Source organism: Lagopus muta, chromosome 7, assembly GCF_023343835.1.
Source record: "Lagopus muta isolate bLagMut1 chromosome 7, bLagMut1 primary, whole genome shotgun sequence".
Taxonomy (NCBI): Eukaryota; Metazoa; Chordata; class Aves; order Galliformes; family Phasianidae; genus Lagopus; species Lagopus muta.
In genome coordinates, this window is record NC_064439.1 from 45,887,094 (window position 1) to 45,907,820 (window position 20,727).

At 46.9% G+C, this 20,727-nt stretch overlaps 1 protein-coding gene across 4 annotated transcripts in view; it reads right to left on the minus strand.

Moving 5' to 3' along the window:
• Positions 1-2,639: 2,639 nt before the first annotated feature.
• EEPD1 (endonuclease/exonuclease/phosphatase family domain containing 1) overlaps positions 2,640-20,727 on the minus strand; it is a 77,788-nt gene continuing 59,700 nt past the window's right edge. For all 4 annotated transcript variants that reach the window (XM_048950849.1, XM_048950848.1, XM_048950851.1 and 1 more), the window contains 5 exons: positions 14,828-14,938; positions 12,016-12,150; positions 10,720-10,852; positions 5,245-5,439; positions 2,640-4,704 (listed from right to left, as the gene is read on the minus strand). In XM_048950849.1, coding sequence (XP_048806806.1) covers positions 4,508-4,704; positions 5,245-5,439; positions 10,720-10,852; positions 12,016-12,150; positions 14,828-14,938 — 771 coding nt within the window. In that variant the 3' untranslated portion in view covers positions 2,640-4,507. The remainder of the gene's footprint in view (positions 4,705-5,244; positions 5,440-10,719; positions 10,853-12,015; positions 12,151-14,827; positions 14,939-20,727) is intronic.

Sequence of the window (20,727 nt, forward strand, 5' to 3'; positions counted from 1 at the left end):
CTTAATTTTATATTGTCAGTCTTGTTTGCTATCTGGAAGCCTTTCAGCCTCTGTGTGCAGATATAAAAACTTTTTTTTTTTTCCTTTTCTTTTTACAAGTTTGATCGCTTGTAGCTTTGCCTGCCCAGCTTTGTTGAAGAACCAAACCCAGCAGATGTAGCACTGCAGCAGCCCCGTGGGAACAATCTGCAGTCCTGCACCCATGCTCTCCAGATACTGGCTCATTTGCTGGAAGCAGCAAGAAAGCCACGCATGGCAGGGGTCGAGTCAGAGATCACAGCCAAAAGGCAGCTGCAGAGCAGAGCTGCAGAGAACTGGGCCGTAGATGCTTTTCTTCAGGACCTGCAGGTCCTTTCCAGAGCAGTAGGTATCACTGGACTTCTTTGTTATCCTAGAAGTAGGTTTGCCTAGAGCAAGGTTAGAGTCTGCAAGTGGTCTGTATAAAGATGTTACCTTACCAGCAGGTGAGAAACCTGCCTGCTTCTGTTTTCAGCACTTATTTGTCCTTCCTCCTTTGTAAAAGCGTTTCAGATTTTGAAGTGTACCTTTTGTAAGGTTTCCTGATTTTGTTTTTTTTCCTGGTTACTAAGTCATGGTACAAAAGTTCTGTAATAAAGTTTTTGGACAGCAGCGCACGTGAGCTCGTGTCACTACCGAGTATCGTGACGTCAGTGACACGATGACAGCTTTTCATGGCTGCCTGGTCCAGTTGCTTTGCTGTACATCCATGTCTCACTACATCCATGCTGTTCCTGTACAGAAGCCCTGTCAGTGTTGGGAGACTCACCCTATTTCACCACAGCAGTGGTGGAGATGGCTTTCTGACACAGTTCTGGAAGGCACTGCTTGGTCCTGGAGTCACGAAGGTCTCCATGTGCACACCTGGTGGAAGCTGTGTGCCAGGCACGGCACCCTCTCCTCTGCTTCCCTTTCTCTAGGACATGGCCTGAGCCCCTTGGAGGCTCTTGGCTGCAATGCATTTCTCAGCACCATCCATCTGGGAAGCAGCAGTTCCAAACATTCTGCTCTCTTTGAGGCACACCCTGTGAATCCCTGCTGCTTTGCTTCAGGTCTCTTTGTTCCCTCCCTGAATTGTTTTTCTGCAGGCAGTCCTGCCATTGCCTGTGGTTCGGCTCCCTCATGTATACATAAGGGTACTTAAGGATTGTGGGTGGGTTTTGTTTGTTTTTTGTTTTTTTTTCAGTAGAAATACTTCTGAAGTCACTGTATGATGTGCCTTGCAAGGCAGCAGAGTACTGTTGCATTATATTTCTCCTTCCTTGCTAGGTGGTTTGGAAAACTAAGACTCGGATGTGGAGGGGGAGGAATGCAGAGAGGAAACGCCATCACTTGGGCTGGCTTCCTGTTGGCCATGGCACAAAGGAAGGAAAGTCGACAGCCCGCACCAAAACATTCCTGCTGTATCCCAGCTCCTTTTTTAGACACTTTACAACCCTGTTTGGTTTCATACCACCAAAGCCAGATGACCAAACCGACACCTGCTGTGTAACTGACAGCTGTGTAACCCCAAAGGACAACGCAGAGGCTCTGCCCTGCAGTGAGCAGGTGAGAGCGAAAGGGAGGAGAACCATTTGGATGTATGTACCTCAGCAGCCAGGGGAGGTCAGGGCTGCATCCTTTGCAGAGATGTCTGCTTAACAAAAACAGAATTATGTTTCAGCACTCTATTATGCATCACAACGTACCGCTGCTACCTGAGTTTGCTCCCACGGCTGCAGTCACGTGAAGGCAGACACAGAACACCAACCACTGCCTTAGCTTTTGGGCCAACCTCACACAACCAGTGCCATCGGGTGCCTCCAAATTCCAGGCAGCAAGGAGCCTCACTGCCATGCAAGGATGCTGTGCGCAGAAAGCGAGGCCAGGTTTTCAAGCAGCAGCACAGCCACCCATACAGTCAGGCTCTGTTGTTTCCTAACACCCAGGTGCTTTCTTGCACTGACCCTCCACAGGAGCCAAAGCTCCACCGGCAGGCACCAAATCCTTGTCCTTTCTTTCTGCCCCATAGGATCCATCTCACCCCAAGGCATGCACCCATTCATCTCCCGGAGAGCCAGGCTGAGTGCTTTAAGGTCAGCAGTGGGGAGGAAAGTGATCCAGCTCATTCCCTCCAGCTGTGCTAATAAACACATCCTCACCATTCTGCCAGGGCAAAGCCTCTGCCACACAGGGAGCTGCTGCCAGCAGACCCAGTAGGAAGCAGTCACACACAGCTGCACCACTTCACACCTGCAGCAGATTAAATGGCATCCAGCTTTGTCTCAAAGGGGATCCAGCAGCACTATGCCTGCTGGAAATGGGCAAGGCAGCAGCAAGGAATCAGAATCAAGCAGGGTCCAAAGCAGCAGCCAGGTGCTCCTGTTGGCTTCTGCAGTGACCCAAGACAAATGCACGCACCTCTGGTTTTCAACACTAAATGCTGAGAAAGTAAAGGCACGTTTTTGTGTGATGCTCTGAAAGCTCCCCTGAACCATCTGCAATGTCAATGGAACCTCCTTTACTGTGGTCTGAGTGCAGTGCCTAAAGAACGAGGATCTGCCACGGCAACATCAGGTAAACCTTCATCTGCACACACCCTGCAGCTGTGCCCTCCGGCACTCAGGAGGCAGGGAGACATTTCCATCCTGACAGCACTTGTTGCTGTGCCCAAAAGCCAGCGGTACCTCGCTGCAGGACTCCAAACCACTCTGTTTCCTGCAATAACCTCTTTGCTCTTCAGGGCCCACTGATCTGAGCTCACTTCTTCGACCTGTGCCATCATCACCTTCCTTCTAACCAACGGTTTTCACTGTGATCTGAGAGGAGCAAGAACAGCAGGCTGTCCAGCTGTGTCATGACAAAGAGATTCCCACTCCCCACCTGCACCCCCAGGACTGCAGCTCACGGGGCTGAAGAGGTTGGAGAGCAGAGTCCACACCCCGGCTATCCCACCCTGCTCCATCTTTAATTCTGTACAGAAATTAAGACACACAGTTTGACATATTCATCCATCTGAGTTTCCATGCAAGTTGTTGCTTCCTGAAACGAGGCTGTTATTCCAGTTCCACTAACCAAGCTGTGCAGCCCTCATTTAGCATGTCCCCTTGGCTTGGCACTGCTGTCAGGAGCATCTTTTGACAGCACTACCAGGCACATCAGAGAGCTTTCCTTTTCACTCAGCATGAAACGTGCTGGGCTGGCAGGAGCTCTGCACTCCTCACACCCATGTTTTGCTCCTGAAGGTGCTGAGTTGCTTTTTCCAGTCCTTACGATTTCCCCTCCAGGTCACTGACTGTTAATTGCTACTTTACAATGTCACCACCTGGGGAATTGAATGCTCTCTCTCAGGCACCTTGTTGGCTGGTGTGCTCCCCAGTCAGGACATGCACAGAAACAAACCTCCATAGGAGAACCTATGAGCTCACCATCCAGCATTGCTGTGTACGTCATCATCGTACACTGCACTCAGACTCTGTGCTGTGGTGCCTGAAAGTGGCCCATGGGCTCAGGCACTGGATGCAGTGCTGCCTTCCAGGAGGAGCAATAGAAAATACAGCTCCCTGAAGAACCAATGAGCAGAGCCAGGCGCTGCATGCCCTCCTTTTTGATCCTCCCTTCTTGCTCAAGAAATCTGCTGCAGTTGCTGTGCCAGAGGAGTAGGGTTTTTCCTGTGAGATCCCCAGCAGGAAGCAAGGCAAAGGGCATTGCCTCCAGTGTCGGTGGGTAAAGGAGTGAACCAAGTTCCACAAAGGCATGAGTCAGAGTTTTCCCAGCTCCTGAAAGTTAACACACAGGGAAAAATAGCAGTGAATGCTGCACAGCAAGCTAAAAGCCAAACCAGGCTCCACAACTCCCTTCTGGGACAAAATGCACCCTTCCCAGAAGCACAGAGAGAGGAAGGGGAGGAAGAAAGGTGCCCATATTGACAATGGGCTGAGGAGGCATGGTGCTTCTCTGGGCCATAGGGACCATGCAGGGCCTTCTGGTCATGTAAGGGTCCAGCACCTCTCTTGCTTCCCAGAATTAGCAGCTTTTGCAAGTGCTGAGCTCACATAGGAATTGCCAAGAATATCCACAGAGCGAATCTTTGTGTGCCCTCTGCTATTCCCCTCAGTTCACAAGGAAGCAAAGAAATTAACCATCACAAACACCCCCACAGCAAAGCCCCGCCTGGCTGCATTTTAGCCAAAATCCTACACAGTATTAAAAGTACACTTTATTTTCTGTACAGTTCTCATCCAAATCTCCAGGCATGGAGATGGGTCCATCGCATCCCTATAAAAAGTTACGGGCTGCTCTACTGCCCTGGGACACCCCAGAGCTGTCCGTGAAGGGCGCAGAGCGAGAGCCAGCGGAGGCAAGTGCTGATGCTTTCTGGACGTGGGGAGGACAGGTGAAGGAAGGAGAGGGGGAAGCAGCTCTTCCGCTCCACAGCTGAGTCACCAGCAAGCAGAGCTATGGGCTGACCCCTGGAACAGGGGCTATGGGCTGGCTCCTCCCGTTCACGTCATCGTTCGTGTTTAGTGTTCGAGTCGCGCTCAACGGTCACCCCGTTTCCATTCCGCGTCACCTCCTTCCTGTTCCAGTCCTTTTCCATGTAAAATTCAGCTAGCACAGGGCAGTGGTCTGAGGCTACTCCACCCCAGGACCAGTTATCAGGGATCCACGGGTTTGTAAGACCTTCTCGCACAACAGCCCAGTGGCCTGCAAGAAAAAGAATCACATAAAAGATCGGTACGAAAGAGGTGCCTGGATTTAAACACATTTCCACAAGCTTGCAAAAGAAATACTTAGCATGCTAAGGAATTGAAGGCAGTACAGGAAACCACAGCATCATAGGATCGGTAAGGTCAGAAAAGATGTCTCAGGTCACCTAGTCCAACCACCACCCACCATGCCCACTGTCCATGTCCCTCAGTGCCACATCTACACGCTTCTTGATCACCCTGATGGACAGTGACTCCACCAGCTCCCTGGGCAGCCTGTTCCAACGCTTGACCACTCTTTCTGAGAAGAAATGTTTCCTAATAGCCAACCAGAACCTCCCCTGACACAACTTAATACTATTACCTCTTGTCCTATCAGTCCTTATCTGGGAGAAGAGACCAACCCCCATCTCACTACAAGCTCTTTTCAGGTAGTTGCAGTCCAGCAATAGTAGCTGTATGCCAAGCAGTATCACTCACATTTGACCCAATGCTAAGCTCACAAAGGCTACGTGACTTAACCAAACAGAAACTCTACCTGTGAAAACCTTCTTCAAACTCCGGCTGATCCACATGTTGTCCAGCGACTTCGATCCCTGGGGGTTCTTTGTGCTGATGTTAGTAAACGTATTTGAAGGGACCAAGTGATGGAACTTCTCCTTCCTCAGAATGTCATGGTCGCTGCTGTCGGGAGCCTGGTTAAAATCTCCCAGGATGATCACATCTTTTTCCCCTGGAAAAGAGAAAAAATGGAAAGAAAAAAGAGAAATTAAGTCAGAATGGACATCCACGGCTTAAAAGGAAGAAGAGGAGGAGATGATGAAAGGAGGAAATACACAAGTACTTTGTAGCAAACCTGACTTTACTCTGAACTCCTGAAAGCAATGCTGTTTGAAGCCTTTTTCACTACTACTTACTCGTGGCCATCCTGTCCAACGTGTAGCAGAGAAGGCTCTGGAGAGACCTCCTTGTGGCCGCTCAGTGCATGTTTCTTGCCTGTTTTTAAATATCAGCTTAATTACACTGGGATCCTCTGCTTGCTATTCAGTGACAGAGTAGCATTTCTAGTCTTGGAAGTTTGTAGAAATCTGTGACTTTGTAAGCTTATTTTTTTCCTCCTGCTCCAAAAGCTATGCCTCCTACTTAATTATGTCAGCCCACGACATCAGAGGTGCGTGTTGGTGGTGTGGCAGTAGGGGTTGAACCTTTTCACCAATATTCCATCACATTTTGTTGCTGTGTGACAGATGGCAGCAGAGGGAAGGTCTGACCAAATGGCATCTGATACAGAAGTGCAGATCAAGCAAAGCCGTGGCACTGAATTCCTCCTTGCAGAAAAAAATGGCACCCATTGACATTCATCAACACTTGCTGAATGTTTATGGAGACCAAGCAGTGGACATGAGCACAGTGAGGCGGTGGGTGGTGCATTTCAGCAGTGGCAGCAGCAACACGGAAGACAAGCTGCGTTCTGGACAGCCATACACAGCTGTCACACCACAAAATGCAGAGCACCTTCATCAGCTCACACATGTGAATTGGCAAACTGCAACCAGGGAGCTGTGGACAGAGCTGAAGATCAGCTTCAATGCATGGGAAATGATGGCGGCAACACTGGAACGTCACAAAGTTCACAGCAGGTGGGTCCCACAAATGCTCATCCAGGAACACCGTGAACAAGTTTGTCAAGACCTACTGAACCAATACAAGGCTGAAGGTGACAGCTTCCCAGATTGCATCATTACATGCAGTGTCACCAGTATGAGCCAGAGTCAAAATGGCAGTTGAGAGTGGTGACATGTGAATTCCCCATCACAGAAAAGGCTCAAGATCCAGCCCTCAGCGGGTAAAGTGATGTGCACTGCCTTTTGGGATAGGAAAGGGGTGATTCCTCTGGATTTCCTGGAACACAGACAAACCAGCAGCTCTGACTCCTGCATTACGACACTGACTAAGCTGAAGACTCCAGAAGACGTATTTTTTTGCTAGTATATATCTATATATATATATATATCTATATATCTATATATATATATCCCCAAAAGTGCAGTGCCTGTTCTAAACCTGTGTGTTGAGGAAATCTCAAAAAACAAGCCTGAAATGCAGCCTGCAAACCTGTCAGCTGCAGGTCAGCTCACAAACCATGCAGACGCTCACTGGCTATAGAAGCTCTCCTTCTCCCATATGACTGAACTGCTGAACTTCAACATGTTAGAATCCGACTGGGGCCTAATTTCCAAAGGAACTAAGGAAATGACATGAAATACTTGTCCAAAATGCCTTCTTTCTGTGGAAATAAGATGACCTCACTTATATTTTATTTCCAACCCTGAGTAAGAAAAGAAACTCTCGGCCTTAATTTTATATCCACAGCGTGTGCTCTCCATAGCTCTACAGCTGGAGATGGAGATATCCCAGCTGTGCAATGGGGTAAGAGGAGGATGGACGTGCCTGCTGCCCTGCCAGAAAGGTGTGATGGACTCCAGGATTGTGACAGCTGAGCAAAGACTGCTGCAACACAGACCTTGGTACTGTGGAAAAGGAGGAATCTGCAACAAGGATGCACCAAAAATGATCACAAAGCCGATTTCAAAGAAGGCCACTGTTATATTCTGTAAGTGCCTTTGCTTTCTGTGGTTGAAGTGTGGAGGAAGAGGACTGAGAGACTGTTCTACCGAAAGCAGCACTCATGGACAAACCTACCTGCTGTGTGCTGCTGCTGTACAAGTAGCAAGCCAAAAGAGGGAGCACAAGTTAAACAATGAAATCCATTGCACTCCTCTCTGCCTGCAGTTCTACAGAGATGAAGTGAGAGGGGGCAGGAGGGCAGAGAGACTGGTGATTTATGATTTACAAAAACATAAATACTTCTAAACGCGCCGCTAGCTGAAATACAGAGAGGTGATGAAAACTAATGAAACCACTTGTAGCTTCTGTGCCCTTTGTGAGCCATGCTCATATTGAACACGACACGACGTTTAAATGTTATTCTGCAAAGTGCCGGTGATACTGACCTTCCCACCTTAAAAAGAAAGACAAAAAACAAGCCTGAGCCCAAGTTATTTTAAGATTCGTCAGAACCCAAAAGAAAGTCAGTGCTTACCTAATGGGGAAGCACGAAGCCCCTGGAGAGAACTGGTTTGCTCTCATCATCTGAACAAAGTGCTTTCACAGTGCCTCTGAAATGCCACCTTCCGCTTCTGCAGCTCTCATCTTGGTGAGGCAGGCAGGCTTCCCTTCCTGCAGCACGCCAAGCAGCATGCTTGCTGTGAGCTGGCAGTGCAGAAAAGCTAAGATCTGGACCGGCAAGAAGAATCTGATGGTTTCACATCTGGGCTTCGTGGTGCAGCAGGAAATTGCAACAAGTGCAACGGCCGCACTGCCGCAGTCCTCCAAACAGTCCTCCAGACTGATGCTTGCTGAATGGCCAAGGCAGTGCTTGCACCCTGATATAAAGGGGGAAGGCCACTGTGGAAAGGTCTGGGGTGCACCCTTGATGGGGATTACAAACTACAGGCAGGCAGGAATCCCAGCAACAGCACCTCGGTCCTGCACAAAATATTTATTTGAGCAAATCTTCCAGCCTTACGTGAAAAATGTCTTAAAAACTGTAATCACTAAAGGAAATTTTAACTGACTGCTCGATTCTGAACGACACAGAAATAGCAGAGCCTAAAATAATCAACACCTAGATATGCTCGTGGAATCAGGTACAAAGTCAGTCTGGTGTATGCACAGGAAATGAGTCACTGTATTCTTTTCTGTTTCAAACTTTCTCATGCAGAACAGATAAGCATACAATCATAACACCATAACATAAAGTGGACAGAGAAGGGATAAACGGGGTGCAGTGAGCATTCAAGAAGCCAAAACTCCATTTTCCAGCCCATCACCAAAGGAAAGCGTCTCTTTCTGGTCCCCTCAACCGGAAGCTCCTGGTGCTCCACGCAGCTGCAAATCCCTAGCAGAACAACTGTGCAGCAAGACATCTGCAGAGCTTCATTTTGTTGTCCTGCAGCAATGGTGAAACCCTCGGTTGTTCCACAGCAGTACAAAGGGACCCTGAAGGACACTCTCCCTTGACTTCCACATGTCCTGAATCAGACCCTAATGAGTTAAACAGACACTTAAATCCCCATGTTCTTCCTGAAGAGCACGAAAAACAGAATGGAAAGGATGTGGCAGCACTCACGCTGGTAAGAAGCTCCCTACCACCTCTCAGAGGTCTTCTAGGCCAAGCTGCTGATGCACGGGCACTTTGCAGTATGGCCAAGCCAGGTGGAAGAAGATGACTAAGCCAAGCCTGGGTCCAAGCACTACAGATAGTGTCTGCAAGGTCATGGTCACCACAGTGGATATGAACAGGTGGAGTGCTTAAGAGAAGGCAGAAGGGTTGCTGCAGAGTTAGCTACCAGCAGCAGACAACCACCAGGTCTCTCTGGTACAACTGAGAGTAAAGGAGGACAAGAAGGAACCAGGACCCACTCATCTGATGGGAGAAACACAGCTGCTCTGGGGGATGGAGACGTTACAGGAGACCTCCTAACTGAACTTCTTGAGCACGTCTTCTTTGTAAGGCAGCAAAGAAGGCGCCTGTTAGCAAAATGGGATCAGAAATACGGGCTGATTGGAATAGCAACAGGCAAATCAGCCTCAATTAATCATATTTGGTGGATTGGCTTTGAAAAGAAAAATAATAATAATTTTTTTTTTTTTAAATGTAATTTTAAGCCTGCCTTTGATTTTGGCTGAGTAATTCAGTGCTCAAAACAACACGTGTGCACAAGTATTTGTTTGGGAAACAAGACCTGCATCCCACACGTTAGGAATTTGAACTTCACCTTTTGTGAAAGACTGAGTGGAGAACAAACAGGCTGCAGTGCCGTGCCCACCACATGGCAATGGAAACAAAAACCAAAAGAAGCCCTCCTGTCAACAGCCTAAATTTAGATGCAGAGGAAATGCATCTCCGTTGCCTTCGGAAGAGCAACACAGTTATCTGCATCCCGATTCAGCCTTCTGGGATTAAACAAATGACCCTTTTGTTTGCCTTCATCCTTTTCTTTCAGGAGGTATGTGGACAAATACTTGAATCTGCAGCACTTAAAAATAGCTCCCACTGACTTCTTGCAGCTCTAAAGGAGAAACAACGGAACATGCATAAAAACTAATTACCTCTTGTGTTATACAAGAGGATTTTAATGCTTTCAAGTGACTGACCTTGCAAAACCATGCCAAGAGGAAAATCATCGTGACTGTAACCTTGTAACCCTTCTACTTCTTTGTGAAATGGTAAGCAAAGGGCTAGATTTTTCTATTCCTACCAAAAGATCACCAATGCCAACACCACTCTGAATCTGAAACCTGCTGTTCTGCTCCACTGGAAACTGAGTTAAACCTGAAAGAATCAGAATAAGAAGCAAATTCTTCAGCTGTCTGTTAAATTGCTCAAGTTGAGATACAAATCCTGGTGTCACTCATCATGGGCTACAACCAGAGCAACTTGTCTGGAACCAACAGAATTGTTTTACTTATTGCATCCACGTACCAAAGGTGGTTTCTGGTCTGCTTTCTCTTAGCACACATCTCCTGACCTCCACAGGGTTTTCCAAAGTGCTTCCAAATATCCGAAAATAGACAAAGAACAAAATTCCTTTGGGAAAAAGCCAGCTAGTTTTGTTCTGATATTAAGTAGATCAGTTTTAACCCAGTATCTTCTGTTTGTTTGGATTTGCCCTTATGCTAGCATAAAATCACAAGCAGATTCACTTGAAAAGCGTGGTTGAAGGCAGCAGGATCTTCTGAGGTATTTGTGTTAACTAGAATAGATTGTAAAATAGTGAGCAGAGAAAAAACACACTTTGCACGCTGTGCACCATTCAAAGAAAGGTAAAGGCAGCGTACAGCTGATGAGGAAACTTGTGAAACCTGCACTAAGACAGTTATATCCATATGTTGAATTCCTTTCATGAGGTATGTGCAGATGCTAACTGGAAGGAAGACAACACCATACCTTTCAGAGTCTCCTGCAAAGTCTGTGCAAAGGTTGCTAGTTTGTGGCTGTCGTGGTTCTTCCCTGCGTTGTCCCCCACTGCAGGAGCCAAGGCCAGGTGAAGGTTAACCAGCGTTAGGTCATTCATCCCAACCTGGGGGAGGAAGGAGAGAAAGCAGTGCAGCACAGGGCAAAGGGAGGTCAGAGAGCAAAGATATTCCCCTGTTCCATACACTTTTGGCAGTAAGTCCTGGTGACTGGGACCCATTTCATGCTGCACACAGTGTGTTGTGTTTTGCCTTGGTGTTTTGGGAAGACAGCTCTATTTGGACTACTGTGGCAGCCCTTCAGTTCTGGGGAAACTGATTTTTGTAAATATGCAGTTTCCTTCTACGGCAGCTGCAGAGAGAAGCTGATTCTTTACGAAAACCAGTTTATGCAAAACCAGTTGTTATTAAGCTACAAATAATGGATTGCTCATTACGTGGACTAATTACTGCCCTCCTGTGATCTGCCTTGGCCTGCCACAGAGATTAGTCATGAAACTTAATGTACCTTGAAATGAGCCGCTGGCTCCCCCTAATCTGCTGCTTACCTTCTGGGGCTCACTTCGTCGCGTGGCACAAGTAATGCTTACTTCTAATCCTGACCTGCTTATGTATTAGAAACTTCTCTCAAATTGCCTAAACTGGATACAGCCAGTGCAGAGAGGGGGGCTGTACATTCACTCATCCATACACACAAGAGCAGCTTGGAAAGAGTCAGTTTCCAAACTGCATGAAGTTCTCTCATACAGGTGCAGCCTAGTGAAAAAGCTTCAAAATGGAAACTCTGCACTGTGCCAGCAATGCAAGAGATCAGCCTGAGCCTCTCCAAAGCACGATGCCTTCCATGCACATCTGTTCTGCTTACACTTACCCCATCTCCACCCATCATTTGTGGCTCTGACCAGAACCACGGGGCCGTGGCTGCCCTGCTTCTCAATGCTCACCTCCCTAAAAGCTGAACGAGGTGACTGGTGATTTCTGTCTCTCTATCAGACTGCAGGCACTGCCAAAGGTCCACTGGCCTCATGTGCCTCAATGCTCCATTGCAGCAGGGCTCCCTCCCACAGGACTAAGGGAAAGGACTGACTCTGCTGATAACCTCACCCACTGAGATCACTGAGCACCTTCCTGTAACCAAGCCATAAGAGACTGATGAACATGGATTAGCCTGATGCTAATGCTTTTTTTTTAGTCTGTTAGGAGACTCTTTCCAGCCTCCTGTCCAAAACTTTCAAATCAAAGCTCATCTCAACTGGCAGAACTGACTTACCTTGAAATGTGCAATATATGGGTGAGGATACGAGTGTCTCCCATTGCCATTAGTCTGTACATTCTCCTGAAAAGAAGCGTCTTTGAGCTCAATGCCAGCTGTTGTATCCCAGAGAAAACCAGAATATTCGACTCCCTGCAATTAAAGCAAGAGAAAAGCCAATAATAAGATGTTAAAAATAAAACATTCTGCCCAAATTATGAAACGTTAACCCGAATGTTTCAGTCAACTTGGTATTGCTATTGGCAACAGTGTATTATCACTTCCCAAATATGTGGAGGTGGTAAAAGGAGTCTATTCTGGCTTGGCACCTGCTGAGGACAGGAGGCTGATCTTGCTGTGCACTGGTTGAAGGGAGAAACAACACCCTAGGACAGATAGAAAAGCTTCTTTATCTCACCCTGGCCCTAATCCCCCGCTACATGTGGGATGAATGGGCAGTGCCACCGAGCACGCTGAGTTGAAGTGCATATTGCCTTGCTACTCACACCTGCATGCTGGCTCTTGGACCCGCAGGTAAGCAGAGCACTGCTTGCTCCATCCAATACTTTCCTAAGCTGCTCTATCTTAGGTAGAGCGCGTTCAGCTCTGCTGCAGTGCTGAGAGATTTAGCTGCAGCATCCTGTGTGCATCTTCAGGCTGACACATGTCCTTCACTTCCTGCTCTTCCAGGCAAGGAATCTGATTCTTCTCAGTGTGGTCAATAATAAAGTAGTTTATGTCCCCAGCACCCGAAGCATCCCTCCTCTGCCAGTGGTCAGTGGTACTCATTTATGAGGAGAGCATGCTTGGCATGCATAGTTGCTTGCCTTTCTCCTGACAGCCTCTTCCAAGCACCAGCACACCAGTGCAAGCAATCCTTTCCCATTCCTTCTCTCCACACCACAGGTGATCTTACAGACTTCTGTCATGCCCAAGCTAAAAATACCCAGGCTCATTCAGCCTCTTGGCAAGACATCTGGTCCAGACCTCTCAGCCCTGTCAGTTCCCTCTGTCTCCTTTCCAACTGAAGTGATTCATGTTCAGGTTTCCACTTCTTTCATCCTAGTGTCTATCACCCTGCAAGGTTTTCTTAGACTACTTGGGAATGCAGCATTTCCAGAAAGCTGCCTGCCCCCATTACACCAGCAGCAGTATCTACTTCAAAGCCTGTCAAGCATTTCCTCTCATCACACAGACACAGTTTGCCCTGGTATCATTCAGACCTAGTGAATCATAGTTAAATCCATCTCAAGGAAAAGCTTTCCATTTCAGCTGCAAAAAGAAAGTGTTACCTGTTCTACTGTATTCCTATGAGCCTTAAAAGAAAGTACAAAGTTTGGCTAAAATCCTTTGGTGGCATCTTTGGCCAACTCACCACCAAACTCCAGTCTAATGTCTGAAACCTGAGAAGGCTATTAGAAAAGACACGGAAGAATAGAAGAGCTGTCAGCAGCTCCCCACAATTCCCTGACTTCAGATTTCTCATCAATACAGTGGCCCAAATCAGTGTTTGGTAGGAGGTGAAATGACTGGGAAGTGTGGAAGCATGAGTGTAATGCACTGCCCACTATTTAGTGCTGCAGATCATCCCATGAGCAGTTTGTGCTGAAGGTGCTACGTATTTAAGGGTAACACTGCTTTACTTCATTGCATTGTGTTTGTGTACACAGTGTCCAAACCTGATGAACCCATCAGGTAACCTAAGGGACAGAAAAGGTTTTTTGGCTGTGTGAAGGGTGCTGTAGGGTAGCCAGATTTCTCTTCTGCAAAGGCACCTAAAGGGAAGAGTCAGTAAGTAACATTGCTGTTTTTAGTTTGGCCACAGCCTCCTCCCACAGTTTGAGAAATCCTTCATCCTTACATCCCCACCACAGTACATGCCCATTTTCAGTTATTCGATCCACAGTCAAAACATTCATCTTTGGAATGTATCTCTGGAAATACAGCTCAAGAAAGAACTGACTTAACAACCTACATGTAACACAGAAACTCCCAGACAATTACCAATAGTTCCTATTATTAAGGCAAAAAGGCATAGCAAAGAGAACAACTTCACACAAGTGTTTAAACTCAGAGCCCTGATGACCTCGCATAACAAGAGATCCCAAAACAAAGATTCCATCCAGGAATAAAAACATCCTGAAGGGGATTTGCTCTCTGCATTGGAAATAAGAGTGTCGTCCTGAATTGTGCATTCAGGTTACAACTGGAGCCACTTATTTACTAATGACAGCACTCAGACGAGATGAAAGTAGCCCAATGTGTGTCTCATTACAAGTCTCAGCTCCTGCTTCCACTGCACAAAAATGTCCATGCTGTAACAGCTGCATCGTGACAGTGATCCTGTTTGATATCAGCAGCCTCCAGTCAGCAGGACTTTGCCCTGAAATCCCATTAGCACCCTTGAAGGGAAGAGGTTCCCCTTGGGACAGACCACCTCTGGCTACCATTAGTAAAGTTCAGCCCCATGCAGCTCTACTGTGAATACTGCCAAGGGTGGCAGGTGCAACCATCACCACCTCAGCATAGTGCAGCACTGTGCTGTTTTTCAGTGGAGTCCAAGGAATATTTCTAATACACGTGCAGGGCACCTCAGGAAACATGCTAGATAAGCTCCTCTGCCAGATGAGGACAGCATGCTGAACAGCCCCTCTGTAGGGTCTTCGTTGGAAAAGCTGTAAAACTGGAAGCTCTCCCAAATTTCAGCCAGTACTGCCAAAAAAGATTTGCAAAATGTTTTGCCTTCAACATACGATTAAAAACATGTCCTTGGTTAGAGGGGAAAAAAAAAAAAAGTGAAGCAAAAGTTCAAACATGGAGATTAATGTACCTTAGGTAGCTGGCCTGAGGGCTTTTCGGAAACAACACCCTTCCAACATCCTCTAGGGCCCTTCCACTTGCGGATGTTTGGCAGCGTCGGCTGGTTCAGCTCCATACAAAACTAGAGACAGAGAGGGAGGTGGAGGAAAAAGATCAGCTTTGTAAGACTTTCAAAAGAACTGCAAAAAAGCATGCAAAAAGACATTGATAGAGCGCAGCGTGCAATACAGACCATAGTCCCCTCTGAAATGTTAAGCAGTGCCCAGCTACAAATCTGAGGTTGTTTCTGCCTGAGGCCAAGGAAGTTGTATCAGATTGTTAGCTACAGAATTTAAGCTCTGGTTTTTAACCACTGCAGTAGCCTAGGCCAGTCCCAAAAGGGAAGCTCGCTAATGTGGAAAGAACAAAAGCCAGCCTTTAGCACACATGTGGGATGCAAAACCCCTGCTTCCCAGGAAGGCTCACACAGGAGGAGGTCTGGGACGGGGCCCAGAGATGTAGCATCAGTGGAGGCTGGGTAAAAACAACCCTGCGAGCAGAAGGTATTGGAAAAATGCCTAAGTTTCTTCCTTGGGCTCCTTTTCCCCCAAAGCAGCAGCCTGTGTTGGGGAGCTGGGCTGGGGGCTTTAGGGGCAGGAAGCAGCAGTGCTGGCTGCTCTCCAGTGAATCCACAGGAGCCAGAGGAAGGGAGGAGGTCAGACTCAACAGCCTGCACTCAGCTGACAGAACCACTTTGGGTTTACAGCTCCAGGAAGTGCCTGTGGCTTGAAAGGAGGTTCTAAAGAAACAAGTTGGCATGTGAACAGTTCAGGCTAATACACCTGCAACAAACTGATGAGCCAAGGGTGGGCTGGGGGAACTGTGAGGGCAGATAAACCAGAGGAATGAGCTCCTCCATGCTACAAGGCATGTGCATTTCAATGGGTAAGTAAAAAAATGACAGCCAGAAAACAGGTACCAGAGCCCAGCTGTGCATGCAATACACCTGCTGTAATAGCACCCCATGCACTGACTGTGGCTATGGAATGGCAGATGCATTCTGGATGCTTGAGATTTCTTGTCCACGCAGGGACTGGCTGCACATCTGCACACACAGCAGATCTTTGTGATGCTGCCCACAGACAGTGGCTTTCCTGGGCACTGCTGTACAGCCACAGCACCCAGACCCATTTCCATTGCTATGCATGTGGTCAGAGAACTACAGAGCATGCACAAGCAGAACAAGGATGCTGGAACTCTACCACTCATATTGTCCACTACACCATGTCCCAAAGCACTGAGGAGCCCAGGACTGGACACAGTGTCTGCTATGCACAGTGGTCCTCTGTGGTGGGACGCACCTCTGGTCAGACTGGGTCTGAAGAGCTGCCGTCTCTTGGCAGATGGTAGGATGGTAAGGATGATATATGGGCATAGTGAAATGAAGAAAGGCTGCACCTTTCCAGCTTGCCATCTACTTTTCTTCTCACGTCTATTTTTCCTTTGCTTTCAAGAAGACAAATCAAACCTTGCTCTTTTACTAACTGTCTTATCTGTGAGTTCAGTATCCCGGATGCTGAAGCTGTAAGCATGTGCCTCTAAGATACACACAACCATAAACCAACCTTTTCCTATCTTGGAAGGCCAAGACACATTTCAGTTTTTTAGTCAAAAGAATAAAAACTGACAAAAGAGTCAATTTATCTCTGGGTTGCTGCTGCCCAGCAGCCAGCATGGCAGGGCTGAGTAATGTTACAGAAACCACTGTGTTATAGAAAAGAGCATCTGCAATCAAGTAGTTTGAATATTTTTGTTTCCTCCAAATTGATTTTCTTTAACTTTGCTCAATCAGAAAGACAACGTATATGATTATATGGTTTGTTTGGACGAAGCCATCAGCCAGTTCTGGGTACAGTTTCAGCAGCTGAGGGCTTCCCCTGCAGCAGCTGACTTTAATTCATGCCCATTTTCCAGGGCCCTCAGGCACACAGATTTTGGAATGAAATCAGCTTTCTTCATCAAGTCTTGTACATAAGTGATCCAAAACTACTGTGTGCTATCTGCAGCAGAAGGGCTCCTCCAGTGTCGTGGTGGCTCCTGCAGCTTAGTGCTAGCTGTTAAGTGCCTCTGGGCTGCAGGAACGTACTGCACACGGGCTCTGGTTGTACTCCTGGCAAACAGTTCTGGAAAGGTGACCCCCTGTGACAGCCACCTGCCTGCCACCAATGCTTGGAGCAGACAAGGGCCACCATGCCAGGAACTGGGACAAGCCCTGTGGCCTTTGCTCGCCATCAACCCATCATTTACCCAAGCAGGGAGGATCTGAAGACGTAACTGCTCTGTGTTTACCCTGATAAAGAGCCTGCACCTACTGCTGCCAGCCACTTCAGAAGCAGACAGGGACAGCAATAAGGTTATGACTAACTGGCTGGAAGAAGTTAAAGACGTGCACCTCTGAGCAGAGACTGGAGGGAAGGCACGGTGCCCTGGCAAGTGTTAATTGTGCAGCACAGGTGCTAGGGAGCACATTGAGCCAGGCATGCTTGCATCCCTTGCCTGAAAAGAGGATGCATTAGTCCTTTGAACATTTAGGAAATCAAATGCAACCCAGGAAAACAATGCCTAGGGGCTCAGTAACATATAATTATGCATTTCTGATCAGCCAGTGATGACTCTTTGGAGGATGCTTATTTCCACACCTGAGTCAGAGCACAGGCTGCAAAGAGGGTGAAAACACATCATATGGAAGAGCCAGTTATTAGGGCATGGTGCGTCTTGTCTCAGTGCACCAATCATTGCCTAAAGTTCAGAAAGGCACTCAAAGCAATTAACTGTTCATTTTCTTCAATTACCACAAAAGCTTTCAGGCCAAAAGAGTGCAGCAGCAAATGTAAACGACAATTTGCTTCTTCAAAGCAAAGGTGGTGTTAGTGCTGCTTAAGAAAGAGAATTTTATCATGTTGGCCTGTCACATCTGAGGTGGATGCTGGTGGTATGGCAGTAGAGGCTGAACCTTCCCACCAGTATTCCATTACATGTTGTTGCTGCGTGACAGATGGCAGCAGAGGAGCAGTCTGACAAAATGGCATCTGACGTGGAAGTGTGGATGGAGCAAAGGTGTGTCACTGAATCCCTCCATGAAGAAAAAATGGCACCCATTGACATTCATGGACATTTGTTGAACGTTTATGGAGACCAAACAGTAGCTCTTGTAGCTGAGAGTTTGCTCTATCAACTGGTGTTACTGTGCTTGCTCTTTGCATCTGCTGTAGTGTTTTGATGGAAGTAAACAGGAGGCAATACTCTCAGACTGACCTACATGTATAACACAGTCTCTGTGTTTTTAAGAGGCACTGGGGGAGTAAATTCCATGACTAGACAAGGTGCATATGAAACTTCTATCGATTCCTTAGCTTTTCAGATATGTTAAGGGATGGCACACGAGTAGAGATTTGAAATCATCATGGTGAAAGAGACCTGGAGTACAAGGAACAAAGAGTGAGGGAGTTGGCAGCAGTTGAAAAGGAGACTTTCAGCATCAGAAAGACAGACACTTAACTGTATTGTCATGTCAAAATTCACTACCTGTTTTAAACTGCAGATCCTGGAAAAGTCTTGAAGTAGAAATCTGGACCTGTCATTCAAGTCGCCTGTGCAGTTGTGCCTGGGTTCTCACATAACCAAACATAACAGCAGAGAAGGAAGCATTATTATGACTAAAGCCTAAAACAGACTCAACACTGGATCCTTTTTCCTACTGACAGCAGTGCAGTCTCAGGCCTTCACTGCTTGTTTGCCTTTCCCTGAAGCGTATCCGTTTCCTGTTTGCAGAAGAAGCCAAACCCTGATCACTCCTGAAAACACACACCATGGGGATGCAGACGCCGATGTGTGGGATGCACTGCAGCCTCCTTTCAGAGGAACCACACGGGTAATGCAGGGAAGGGGGTGGCCCTGTGCTATCGTGACTAATGTTTTATACATGCCCATTCGATTACTGTCTTCCAGGAAGACCTCATGGAAGGTTTTGTAATACTTATCGATCGTGTTCTTCAAGCACTGATAGCACAAAAAGGCAAACAGACCCTGGCAGGTAGATGGAGGCCTGCCAGACAGATAATTATTGGTATTTTCAAAGGAGAACAAAACTCCACAGACAACAAAGGTCTCAGACATATTGATACGTTTTGTTATGGAAAAGGATTGCACTTCCTATCATGAATAACTTTACAGTGAAGAAAAAGTGTATTTAAGGTGTGGTTTACAAAAGCTAAGTAACAAACTTTAGGAGAAAAACCGTATGATGAAAGCTAAGATAAGGAAGAAATCTATTGGACATGCCACAGATGTGGAGTTACTCCTGGCAAGGTTATCAGCCCATCTTGCCATGTTAGTGCGTCCTGTTCATGCCATGTCATCCGGACCCAGGGCAACATCTTCCTTTCTGTACTCACTGGCTCATCACTCCTAGAGCTAAATCACAGTGTTAAGATTGATGACTAAGTCCAGCCATCCTCCATGCTCTTTGCAAACATTATTTAATGCATCCCTCAAACAGAAACTCACTGCGAGCAGCAAAACAGAGGCAGAGCACTTGAGCACTGCCCATCCAGCTGCAGCCTTGACCAGTGTCCCTCTTCACGCATAAAACTGCACCTACAGGCACCATCACCATGGACAAAGCTTGTTTGCTGTGATAACATGCATACACACACATCTATGTTGGAAAATACGAGCTCCTTCCAGACCCAGTGTGATGCAAGTTGATTGAAGTTTTCTGTTGCCCTACCTCCAGCACGAGGCTCCAGCTGTGCAACCAATCCCTGTTCTCTCAATTAGGTACAATGAGCATAGTTCAGTCTTGTCTGGAAAACACACTGCTTCTGCTTCTCACGTAGCAGACCAGTATTTCAGAGAGACATCCACAGAAGAAAGATTTCTTTTTTCAGCTCCTGACAGCTTCAAGCACCACGTTATGGGCTGGAGAGCAAGCATCTACCATGCCAGAGCCTCATCATCCAAAAGCTACGTGGCAACCTTTGTCCTGAATTCCAGACTCTGCTGCAAAGATCATTTCTAAGTTCAATATAGAAAAAAGGAAACCTCCTGGGTTGAGATCCTCAGAGGAGACAGGATGAGGAAAGCTCACTGTCCAAGCCCAGTTATGTCCAGCACAGGCAAGCAATTAAGATGTCCAGATCAGGGTAACTCTGAGCACACACAGAGACACAGCTCTAGTCACCACAGGAACACTAAAGCAAAGCATGGATCCACATCACCTCTGCAGGACGTATCTGAGCACCTTTATGAATTCAGCTGTGTTTGGAGCCAGCCCATGGATCTGAACCAAACTGGAACACGAGGCTCCGTTCTGCAGCTGCTGTATTACTCACCCATTGTACTTCATGAATGTGCGGGAAATAATTATGCTGATAAATTTAACATTATCTCAACTATCAAAAGTTTATAACGATTTGTTTCCGTATCACAAACCTGTCTGAATCAAAGTGGATTTTTATTTTCTCTTTAAATGAGGCTTTAAAGGATCGGTTGGAGAGTGGTAGGAATGTTAGTTTGCACCCTCAAGTTATTTGTTTTCCGTTCTGAGCACTTATGTTGGAAAAACTCAACAGTGAGCTTCTGCACTGTCCTCCCAGATGAATTACATACAGCTCACCACAGTCACTCGACTGCTTAATTCCTTGTAATATCTGAGAGGAAATTACATTCTTTATCCTTGACAATATGATTGAAAAAACAGACCGTAGCCCATAAAAACAGTTCTGGGCTCATCTTTTAATCACAGTGTTCCTGGGACAACAATTCAGATCATTCACTGGCGTGTCCTTCCAGCTTCATTCTAAACACCAGTTATTATTATTTATATAAACAGTGTCTTTTTATAGAGTTTGAAAAGGAAGACATGGAAAG